The sequence below is a fragment of the Bidens hawaiensis genome, unplaced genomic scaffold (assembly GCF_021521415.1).
Source record: "Bidens hawaiensis isolate Kalapana, Puna unplaced genomic scaffold, B.hawaiensis_p1.1 tig00003244_1, whole genome shotgun sequence".
Classification (NCBI taxonomy): domain Eukaryota; kingdom Viridiplantae; phylum Streptophyta; class Magnoliopsida; order Asterales; family Asteraceae; genus Bidens; species Bidens hawaiensis.
In genome coordinates, this window is record NW_027491178.1 from 954033 (window position 1) to 967021 (window position 12989).

General features: G+C 33.2%; 1 protein-coding gene and 1 pseudogene across 2 annotated transcripts; both read left to right on the forward strand.

Annotated features, from left to right (window-relative positions):
- Positions 1-3372: 3372 nt before the first annotated feature.
- LOC143622961 (benzyl alcohol O-benzoyltransferase-like) lies at positions 3373-5363 on the forward strand. Its single transcript, XM_077093971.1, has 2 exons — positions 3373-3828; positions 4321-5363. Exons 1-2 carry the CDS (start codon positions 3376-3378, stop codon positions 5233-5235), a joined length of 1368 nt encoding a protein of 455 aa, XP_076950086.1. The 5' UTR covers positions 3373-3375; the 3' UTR covers positions 5236-5363.
- Positions 5364-6581: 1218 nt separating this feature from the next.
- Positions 6582-9702, forward strand: LOC143622887 (benzyl alcohol O-benzoyltransferase pseudogene; annotated as a pseudogene). The gene is made up of 3 exons (XR_013151798.1): positions 6582-6650; positions 7024-7165; positions 8791-9702. The product of XR_013151798.1 is annotated as a benzyl alcohol O-benzoyltransferase pseudogene (transcript).
- The last annotated feature ends 3287 nt before the right edge of the window (positions 9703-12989 follow it).

A 12989-nucleotide genomic window follows, 5' to 3' on the forward strand; every position in this document is an offset into this window, starting at 1 on the left:
AAAATTTACATCTACCAATAGTTGTATACCAAAACTTATATCTGCTAAGTTCACATATATTTGTTGATAAGTGTTTGCATGTGCATATATACATGCATTGGTGCATCATTGATCACTATGTTGACCGACTTAAGTTGTCGAGGCTGTATTTAGCTACACAACCCAATCAAACGCAAAATTTAACTCTTATTTATATCCCAACCGACCATTTTTTGTTAAAGAAACACATATTACGTTACTTATTTATATTAAAAAATAGTAGAAATTTTAACATCTTTTTTAATTTAAAAAAGTTAAAAATAATTCCATTTCTGGATCAAGCATTTATAATGTCTTAGTTGTGATATTTTAATTTAATTAATTTTCAGTTTTGATATTGTATTTGATTATGATATTTTCATCTAATGATGTATAAAATTTAATATTTGAGAGGGATGGCATGGTCCGCATGGAAGTCGTTTTACCGTGTAAAGAAAAAAAATACATAAACAACCTATAGAGAATATACATATGGCAAACATTTTAAAGAAATTTAAGAAAAGTTGATAACTTGATATCTCCACACAATCGACCGACTTTTGGACACCCCACCAACAAGTCGGCTTGGAGTCTTTGGAATAATAGAGTTCTAATTTTCTTTTAAATGTTTACCCTTGACCAACCAATTGAAATAGTACAGATGGAAATGGTCCTAGTGAATCTCTTTTCATTCCTAAGCACTTATTCACATCATTCTCAACACGTTTCCTAACAAAAGTACGTGAGGAAAATGTGTAAATTATATGGTATGCTTATGAGTTATTAAAGAGTGAAAATGTTATATGGAAAAGTTGAATTTTCGGTTTCATTGTTCATAGCATATAAATTATTTAATATTTTTTGAAAGTGTTATGAGCGGAGGGGAGCAAAAAAATTATTATTTAACTGAACATAACAGAGAAAATGCATTGATGTGATTTTTAGTGTAATTATAGTATGAATGTCTAGTAGGGAATAGGCTGGGAATACTCTTAGAGCATTCACATCCCTACGCATATCTCCAAATTCAAAATTACACTAAACACACTTTATTTTCTCTCTTATTTCAATTAAATAATAATTTTTTATACCTTTATCATTATCTTTTATCTCTCTTTCACACACCAACACTTTGAAAAAGTATTAAAAAATTATAGGGAGTGAATATGAACTTTTCAAATATATAAAAAATCACTACGTTCATTATTGTCTCCACAAACCTTCATAAACATGTTATTGCTAAATTTGGGTCTGATTTTGACAAGATTTTATGCTTTATGCCTTTTTAATAGTATTTCTGTTATAAATTTATTTTTTCCCGTTTAAAACTTATTATCATCACTTACTAATCTTACTTTCAAATCTAGAATTTCAATCATGCAACTCAAACCTCAACCTTATAGAAAATCACCATTACGTGCACACTTTAATATCATGAATAAACTACAAGCCCTTAATAAAATCCATGATCGCGTCTTTTTTTTATCTTTATATTTTTTATTCTAATTTTTGTACTCTTTGTATTTTATTGCAATGTGTTGTTACGTTGCCGTTTTACAATACTTTATTAACAAGAATTGGTTTTTTAAGCTGTATCGATTTATAATAAGATAAATCTCAACTTTCTAATTATCTCTAAGGTAAACAAGATTGTTGTTTTACAGGTTTTTGGTTAAGATATGATAGTGTCTTTAACTGTTTATTGTTATATTTCTAGCATGCATAAACCAAAATAGATTCAATCAAGTTTTGTGTTTGAATTAATAAACATTATACACGTGTTATTAAAGAAAATAGTATTTTAATTCTAATAACTTAAATCAACATTTTTTCAACATGATGAATATGTAACAATAATAGTGAGGTGTCCCTTATTTCACACCACTATAAATCAAGTAGTCGCGTACCTTAATGCCATCCATACTCAAACACATAACGCTGGACCCTTAGAATTCGTGACCATCTCGTAATCGACTCATTTAAAGGACCTACAGTTTCACATGGCTAGATTTGTTGGCTCATCAACTAGATAATCACAAGTTTTGAAATTGTGGTGTTGGCAAATCATCATGTCTTTTCTTTCGTTGGCTTGTGTAGTTTTGAAATTATTTGACAAATATTTTTCACGTGAATCACGAATTGAAAACGACTTTAGGATGTAATAATATCAGCCACACAATACTCCACACATATTATTCTCATTTATAAATTTATATTTTCGTTTATGTTATAAATTTTACGTAAAAATGGGTGAGTTATTTACGTGTTATATGCGTTTATATTCGTCATATATTTTAATTTGAATTTTGTTAACTATAAAAACATGTAAAGCTAAAAAAATGAGATTAGATTTTGTGTGTGGGTTTTTTAATTCGTTTTGTCTTTGGATTAATTATATGACGTAAATCATATTCTTCTTACTTTATATAACTTTGTGCTTGGTTTAGATTAATTATCATTATTATTAGACCATGTGATATATATACTTGCAAGGAACGCACCGGGGAGAGGCCGCCGCAGAGAATGGTGAGCGGGAAGTAACAGAAATTAACTGATAATTGAACGACCACCAAACCTAATAACCGATAACCGAGGTTGATCTTCGTTTATGGTGAAGGCTATTTGATTAATCGTTATGGCTAAGGTTGTCCCATAAATAGGGCTGTAAGTGAATCAGATGTTCGTTTGGTTGAAAGTTCGTTTATGTTCGTCCGTTTAATAAATGAATCGGACTCGAACAAAAAAATTTGTTCAGTAAGCTTAACGCGCGAACACGGACAAATGCCACGTTCGCTCAATAGTGTTCTTGAACGTCCGGCAACGTCTGTCCGATTACGTCCTGTAACGTCCGTTTAATAGTGTTGTGTATGTTGAAATTCCTGAAGAATGAAGAAAACTTCTGAGAATTCATTATACGGTCTAGACCAAGTAGCTTCAATTTTATTTCAATGATAATTAGCCATAATTGAGCTTCATAACCGATTAACTGAAACCAAAGTTTGTTTATGGTTATTGTTAAGGAAATCCCATAACCGAAGCTAACGGTTATGATTGTGGTTAATGGTAAAAACTTAAACGAACCGAATAACGGGAACACCAAGTCCCTCCAGTTTCCCCCTCAACGTTGGATATGCTAAGAATGGTCCCGGCCACTCGCACCGGCCATTCTCTATCATTAGCTAGGTGACAGATTTATTATGACATATTGTTTTGCTGAAAACACAATAAACGTGTTAGAAGTGAAAATTATATATATACTTGTACAATAAATCATAAATTTATAACAGTATTTTTCCAACTATAAATTAACCTACCGGTTATCCAAATTCATAAACCAAAACAAAGCTAAAAACAGAAATGGCACAAGCACAAGCTCCGACTCCATTGACATTCGTCGTCAAAAGACAACCGCCGGAGCTCATTGTTCCAGCTAAACCGACACCTCGAGAACTAAAGCCTCTTTCCGACATAGACGATCAAGAAGGCCTTAGGTTTCATATTCCACTTATTCATTTTTACCAAAACAATCCAAAAATGGGAAATAAGAATCCCGCGAGTGTGATCAGGGAGGCGTTGGCTAAGGCGTTGGTGTTTTATTATCCGTTTGCCGGTCGCTTAAAGGAAGGTCCAAATAGGAAGCTGATGGTGGATTGCACGGGCGAGGGTGTGTTGTTTATCGAGGCGGAGGCGGATGTTACACTGAAGCAGTTCGGGGTGGACCTTCAGCCGCCGTTCCCGTGTAGGGAGGAGCTTATGTATGATGTTCCTGGCTCCAGTGGCATTCTTGATTCGCCATTGATGTTGATTCAGGTAGAATTTATAGTAATCCAGATAACATATAACGTGAGTAACTATGGGAATTAAAGTAACAACCATACGAAAAATAACGTATGAGAGTAAAAGAATGTTCACGAACACAAATAAACGAACATTTTATTCATGTTCGTCATTTAACTAAATGAATAATATTTCTTGTTCGTGTTCGTTTATGTATTAAATGAACGAATGTAAACAAACTTCTAGCCAAACAATTCATGAACTATTCGCTGAAGGGTTGGTTCGTTTACAACCCTAATGATTAGTAAAGTCGCATTTAACCAAGCCGTATTATGAAGACCGCATTGAAAACCACTGATATATAATACATTCAACATCGGTTCAACAACTAGTCTAGCTTACATATAACATCACTCAACATCTAATTCTAGTTCTTCATTGACGTATAAGAATGTAAAAATGTCATTCACCAATAGTATGACTACATATCTTAATTGGTGTATTTACATTTATATGGATTGATAGGTGACACGACTCTTATGTGGAGGTTTCATCTTGGTTGTACGATTCAATCATACCATATGTGATGCGTTCGGATATGCACAATTCTTAACGGCATTGAGTGAAATAGCAAAAGGCGAATCGACTCCATCAACATTGCCTATTTGGCAAAGAGAGTTCTTTTTTGCAAGAGACCCCCCGCGTGTGACATGCACACATCATGAGTATGACGAAGTGGCAGCTACCAATAGTACAAACATCACGGTGGATGATATCCAACAAAGGTCATTTTTCTTTGGACCAACTCAACTTTCAGCTATCCGTAGGTTAGTTCCAGCGCGCCTCAAACACTGTACAACATTTGAGGTCCTAACAGCTTGTCTTTGGCGTTGTCGTACAATCGCCCTTCAACCAAACCCTGAAGATGAAATGCGTGTAATGACCATTGTCAATGCACGTTTAAAGTACAAGTCGTGGATCCCCGTAGGATATTACGGAAATGCATTCGGTTACCCGGCTGCCATTTCCAAAGCTCGAGACCTATATAACAAACCATTAGGACACGCATTGGAGCTAGTGATGAAAGCGAAATCTGAAGTCACCAAAGAATATATGAAATCTGTCGCTGATTTAATGGTAATAAAAGGAAGACCTGGCTTCACAACTGTTGGAAGCTATATTGTATCAGATGTGACACGCACTGGATTACTTGGTATTGATTTTGGGTGGGGAAAAGCGGTCTATGCAGGGGCTGATTACCATGTTGCTGGATTCTATACACGTTATATAAATCATAAAGGCGAGTCAGGAATCGTGGTACCCATATGGTTGCCAAGTGTTGCTATGAAGAGATTTGCCAAAGAGTTGGATAACATGTTCGCACGAGACAATAAAGAACATGTTATCCAAGAATACGCACTCCCTCTTTCCAAACTATGATTTCCTAGACTCCATAGGTGAGCATGTAGCAAGCTTTTAAGACGTGTTTTATTTTATTTTATTGATATGTTGGAAGTTTACATGTATTTTTAATTGACGCTTGTATGATTATTAATTTGTATTAATGGTGTTGTACTCTTGTTTTTAATTAATCAATAAAAATGGTTTTAGATGCGTAATTCACAGATTCAACACACTTTCTTTTTTTAAATCTGAAATTTACGGGTTTTTTTAATCATTTTAATAAGGTTGTTTTGTAACAAGAATGTAGCAGAAAATTTGAAGCAAATTGTTATCTTACGTTTACTACTATGCTAGTTTTATATATGAATAATAGAAAGAAGAAAAAATTAAGCTATTCTCATGGTTTAAAGTTTAAACCGCATAATGTAAATTGAATGCACATTTATCATCCATTATATTGTTGTGGTCCATATATTATTCAGTCCAAAAAATTGGAAGGATCAATATGACATCCTAATGTGCCACGTGCATGCTAATTGGGTGCTTTTTTATTTAAAGCTAATATCCGGATACCCGAGAATCCGAGATTATCCTGACAAATAAATCTTCATTTGACTAAATAATGAAATGTAATGGCCTAACTCACCCATCTAAAAACAACTATAAAAACTCTCTAACTCAACTCAAAACAAATTGCTCTATATGAGTTTCAAACTCACAGTCTTTTATCAAAAAAGTAATGGGTTACCGCTAAACTGCCAATTTGCATTTGGTGCTACATTGGATATTTAAGTTTACTTTGCACGTGAATCACGAAAGGCTTTGGGGATAATAGATAGCGGCAATAAGTACTCGACACCTGTTATCGGTTCTCATCATAAAATACTAAAACCAGTTTTTTAAACGGATGGACATTAAACGGTTCTCATACAAGTGTTTGTGTGTCATAACCAGTGACGGATCCAGGATTTGTTTTCTATTGACTTATTTGTTTTCGGCGGTCAAATTTCGCACAATCAAAAGTTAATTTTTTTGGGCCGGTTGGGTCAGATCGTGCCGGGTCAAAGAAGAATATAAAATACGATATCATAATTAAAGGATATGATATTAGAAAACACACAATAAAATCACGAAGTCATTGGAAACTTGTTTTATATTCATCCGGTAAACAAGTATTTTAATTTCGTGATGATATAAATATTTTTTTTCTTTGCACTCTAAACAAAACAATATTCGTTTAAACCGCCAACGCTTTTTGTCAAATTTGATCAGAGAAAATAAAAGAAATTTGACAAACATTAACTATTCCCTAAGCCAAACAATAACCAAAACATTATATTTAATTAAACGAAAACAAATTTAGAAATAAAATAGACTTGTAAATGTGGCTGCATTGTATTGAATACTTGAAGGTGGACTGGGGAATGCAAGACCCCATTATTAATATCAGTGTTGTTTAAAAATTAAAAAAATCATTAAAATTGACAGGAGAGGGATTCAAACAAGCAACCACAACTTTAACATTAGATGGATTTACCAAGTATTCAATCCTGCAAATGAGTTCACTTCATTAAAATGTATGGGTTCACTCCAGATTTTTATATATGCTTTCTATTAAAAATCCGAAAGTAAGTGGATTCCCGTGAACCCGTAACTCAATGCGTAGATCCGCCCCTGGTCATAACTCATATACGAAACTTTTAATTTAATTTTTAATTGTTAGTAAAATATATAAAAACTAAAAACATTGTGCACGTGTGAGTAGAGAAAATAATTTGTTAATTCTGAAAATATAAACAACATTTTTCGACCTGAATCTATAAGATAATTATCGAGGCCGAGGCTGATGTTACGTTAAAGCAGTTTGGGGTGGACCTTCACCCGCCATTCCCGTGTAGGGGAGGAGCTTCTGTATAATGTCCCCGGCTCCGATGGCATTGTCGATTCACCATTATTACTGATTCAGGTAAAACATACTTGTTTGACAACTTTGTGTTGAGCTATTAAAATGCATGACTAAGTAAGAGGTGAAATTTAAATTGGTCAACGTGCTTCTAAAATTTACCCATTAAAAAAATTTCATGAATGATTAAAACCTATATTCTTTTTCAAAAAGCTAGATTTGATACACAAATATCTATGACTTTAAAAGATATTTCCAAGAGCACGAGAACACGTACACATTACACATGCACACGCACACGCAAAAATACATACAATAGAACACTTGCAAAAGAAAATTACAGTGTTTAGAACTATCTTTAATATTCGAGTTTAATATTCGAGTAAGCTATCTTGAAAAGGAATGTCAATCGTATATACTGATTTTGACATTTAAGGTCTGACTTACGAGAAACACCATTATGGAGAAAACTTATTACTGAAAAAAAAAACTCTTTAAATCGTGTTTAAGAGACCATAAAATTGCATGACTTAACCATCAACTTTATGTAAGTGGACGAGAAGGCAACAACACAGCAGTTGAGCATATAGTGGCATGCTTAAAACAACAAATCAGTTGAAAATAACGTAAGAGGAGAGACACGAACATGTTGCGTAGATAAGACTTGTTTTTCAATCTAAAACAAAAATGTCCCAATTTCTTTTTAACTTTTGTGTGTTTCTTAAAAAGGGAAAATGGAACATTGTATCAGAATTGTTTCAGAATAAAAGAATTTGTTTTGTTATAGTTTGAAGCATAACGTATATTTTAATATTTATAAAGGTTAAATTGATTGAAGTTCATATGTTTCCATAGATTTAATTGCAGTTATGGTTCATGTGATAAAACCCAAAACATGGCTTTCAACTTCGTGGTGGCACTTTTGCAGATAAGACCCCTGTGGTGGTCCTTTTTTTGCAATTTGAGTTTTCTGTCAAGTCAAACGTTTGGTTGACCGTTAAATCTAGGGATAAAGTCGTCTTTCACGCCTAATAATAAGAATAATTATAATAATAAGACTTAATTGCAGTTTTGACCCTTGTCGTGAAATAAATTATAACTACACTAACTACTCAAAATCCTTATAAAGTCGAAATACATTATTTTTTTACTTTTTAAAATAAGCAAAAATATGTTTACATGATAATAAAATTAGTTGCTTATTTGGTTTGTTACTTCATTCCATCAAGTATTATTGTTCTTTTGATAAACTCGCAGTTGGTTTCTGTGATTAATAAAGTTGCATTCAACCTAGTATTTTTGAAAACGATACCAAACGATTAAATATTGTTGGGATCGCCAAATCTGTTACGGGCAAATTAACAGACACGCCATTAGCTATGTTTTAGGCGAAAAGTTCAAAACAAGATGACTAATCCTAATTGCCCCTTCTTCCTCATGCTAGGCACATAGGTTGAACCAATTGTCGCGTCAAATGCTTCATCGGTTCAACAGTTGGTTTATGCACCAGTTCAACAGCTAGTATAGTTTACGAAATATCAATTCTACATCTTACTATAGTTCGTCATTGGTGTATAAGAATGTAAAATTGTAATTTACCAATATTAAGCATGACCACATATTTCTATCTCTTATGCAAGGTTTGTTGATGAATGTTACCTATTATGTAAATCTCTATTGATTGATAGGTGACACGACTCTTATGTGGAGGTTTTATCTTGGCTGTACGACTCAATCATACTATGAGCGATTCATTTGGATATGCACAATTCTTAACAGCATTGAGTGAAATGGCAAAAGGCAAATCGACACCATCGACATCGCCTGTTTGGAAAAGAGAGTTGCTTTTTGCAAGAGCCCCCGCGTGTGACATGCACACATCACGAGTATGACGAAGTGGCAGATACCAATGGTACGGCCACTCTGTTGGATGAAATGGAAAATAAGTCATTTTTCTTTGGACCAACTCAAATTTCAACTATTTCGTAGATTAGTTCCAACACACCTCAAACATTGTACCACATTTGAGGTCCTAACAGCTTGTCTTTGGTGTTGTCGGACAATCGCGCTTCAACCAAAACCTGAAGATGAAATGCGCATGATGACCATTGTCAACGCGCGTTTCAAGTTCAAGCCTCGGATCCCGTTAGGATATTATGGAAATGTATTCAGTTACCCGGCTGCTATTTCCAAATCTCGAGACCTATGTAACAAACCACTAGGGCACGCGCTGGAGCTAGTGATGAAAGCCAAATCTTAAGTCACTGAAGAATATATGAAATCTGTCGCTGATCTAATGGTAATCAAAGGACGACCCAGCTTCACAACTGTTGGAAGCTACATTGTATCGGACGTAACACGCTCTGGATTTCTTGATATTGATTTCGGATGGGGAAGCGGTCTATGCAGGGCCTGATTTCCATGTTGCTAGTTTCTATACACGTTATATAAATCATAAAGGGGAGTCTGGAATCGTGGTACCCATATGGTTGCCAAGTGTTGCTATGAAGAGATTTGTCGAAGAACTAGATAGCATGTTTGCACGAGACAATAACGAACATGTTATCCAAGAATACGCACCCGCTCTTTCCAAGCTTTGATTTTCTTATTTTGATTCCATAGGTGAGCATGCAACAGGCTTTTAATTTTAAGAGATGTGTTTTTAAACTAATGTTAGAAATTTTAAGAGATGTGTTTTTTAAACTAATGTTAGAACTATATATGTATTTGTCGGGACGAACCACCATCGTTTCATAGATATTTATAAAACTAATTATGATTAGAAAAATATCCACCTTCTTATAAAAGTAGTTTTGTTCTCTTCCTCCACCTATATGAGATATTAGATGGTTTTTTAAATTAATGTATTGTTTTATAAGATAATTCTCTAACATTTCTAATTAACTTGTTATTGTAATAAGTACAGGTATACATTATCTTTATTGTCCATATGTCCTATATCTATAGCATAAACCACGTACTAGGAAACCGGTCTAGTAGTTTTACATAAATAGCTTCTAAAACAACGAATTCAGCAATGAAGTTAAGTACATAAATAGTTTCACTAAAGGGTATTTTGATCATTTTACCCGAACTTAATAGAATAATTAACTTCCGGAAGTTAGCTTCAGACCCCAAACTAATAACAAAATCAAAAATAGAAACTTGCAACTTCTAGAACTTATTAGTCCCACATATGTATCCTTGGCCAAACCACATGAACCATTATACAGTTAACTTGTTTTTTATTATATTTTTCTTTTGTGAAAACTTATTAAATGAATTGAGTCTGATTCGACTTAGGCCTACAATTAATTGTTAAATGAACTGACTTCTCCTGTAACTAAAAAAATAACTACAGATCGATTATTTATGAAGGGACAAAAAAAACATAGGTTACAGGTATAATTTTAGTCTATTACCGAACGAACCATACACACTTTTATGTGTATCAATTTGTGACATTCGTCAAATTTGAGTCTCGCTTTTATATTCGTTTTATATTCATTTTATAACATGTCGATTTACGCGTTTTATGTTAATGAATTATACTTCGTATTTGAGGTTAAACTTGTAAATCCGAACCGGTAGCGTGTGCGAGGTCTGTCAAAAGTCCGTTAGTTTTAGTTTATAAGTTTGGTTAAATAAACCTTAGGGGATTAAAGTGTGATTTTTCCTTAAAACTATTCAAGAATTGATTTACTTACAACTAAATATCAAACATTTATAACTTGAGGGGCTAAAGTTAAATATTTATAAACCATCATATATAAACCAACAAACCCTAACCCTACCTTATTATCTCTTTCAGCCGTCACCCACCTCCAGCCGATTTCCGGCCGCCGCCGCCGCCTCCGGCCACGAACTCCGGCGAGTCCCGACGCACCACCACTAAACCACCACCATCCACTACATCACCACCATCTCAGCCACCTCCTCAACCCGACACCACCACCCCTCGTTTTTCCGGCAGCCCGTAGCCCCCTCCCCCTCGCTGATCGTTTTTCCGGTGACCGGAAAACCGGCCACCGGTGTCACTCTCGTCTCTCTCTTCGGACTCTCTCTCTCTCTCACGGACTCTCTGTATCTCTCTAACTCTCTCTCGGCTCTCACATACTCTCTCACTCTCCCTCTCGGTCTCTCTATATCTCTCTTCTCTCTCTGTTTTGTTTCGGTCTTCGGCTCGGTTTCTTTCTCAGTATAGAGCCACGACTCGTAAACATATAAAAGGTAAATAATTTGGGATTTGGTATTGTTAATTTTCATATATCGATTTGTCGGAATTAGATTGTTAATAATTGGTTTGGTAGTATCGGTTATGTTTTTGGTCAAATACTTTGAAACGAATCGGGTTTGAGTTGTTGGTATGAATTGGGTAAAAGATGAACACCCGGGAAATGGATATAATAAGTTCTTGAGTTTAATTATTTTGGTTCGGTGTGGTTGGTACGTTTATTAAATTAAAGGTCTCAGATTCGGGTCATCCTAGACCGGTTTTTGGTATTGTTTCTTGTTATACTTAATAAATTTATTATTACTATTAGTATTAACATAAATACGTAAATATTATTATTATTATCATTATTATTATTAACTAGATTATATTATTATTAACTAGATTGTCATTAATTTAATTATTATTATTATTAACAAGATAATTATTAGTATTATCATTATTATTATTAACAAGATTATTAATATTATTATTATTACTATTATCTTTTAACAAAACTATTATTGTTATCATTATTATTATAAATATTAAAGTTGTTATTAATATTATTAAAGATCATATTATTATCATCTTCATATTATTATCATTAATTATTAGCAAAAATATCATTATAGTTATATTATGAATTCGTTTAGAAATCAAACTGTCAATATTATTAATTATTATTATTATTTTTATCAACAACATTTTAATTAATACTAAGATCTTTATTCTTTAACTATTATTATTAGTATTATTAATAATAGTTACGGTTATTATTTTTACATCATATCTTACATGTCTATATATATATATATATGAAACATTTTTTTTAAAATTATTATTATCATTATTATCATCATAAATAATATTATTATAAGCTTCATTATAAATTCATTTTCATAAAAACCGAACTCTTGATTTAAATTCGTTTTGTTTCTTTTAATATTGGTTTAGCTATTTAAAAGCCCAATAAAATAATATTTTATTATTAATTATGTACGAGTCCCTAATCATTAACAAACTAACCGGTAACCCGATTAACAAACGAACCGTTTCGTCCAATGTTTCAAATGTAGTTTCAACTAAAGTTCAAGTTCATTAATATGTTTTATTTATCCGTTTTCAATTAGCTTTTAAGTCGGATTCGTTCGTTTCGTTTACAAGCTTCCTTTTATGTCAATCACTTATTAGCTTCTCAATTTATCAATCGAGGTGAGTACTTTCATACCCCTTTTTCCATCTTTCGTTTTGGGGTGACATTTCATACTTATCGAACTAAATGTTTTATTTACTTGAATCTTAAACCCACAAACGTGATTGTATACCTTACTTGAATAATTGCTCAATTTGGTGTTCTATGCTTATTTGTCTATGTGTTTATCGCTTTTGGATGGTGGAACTATAAATCCTAGACTACTTGGCATCCCCTTGTAGCAATGTGTCGTTAACGTAATGCAATTAACGATATTCTATTAAATCCTAGTCTACTTGGCAACCCCTTGTAGCTAGGTGGCGCTAACGTAATTCTATTAGCGATTGTCAATTTATCCAAGTTGTTGCTTTTATTTATTGTTTTGTATACAAGTTTTGTGGCTTTTATTACTATATACTTATATGCTCAAACTTATAAATTGCTCACCAACCTTTGTGTTGACAAACTTTATTTTATGA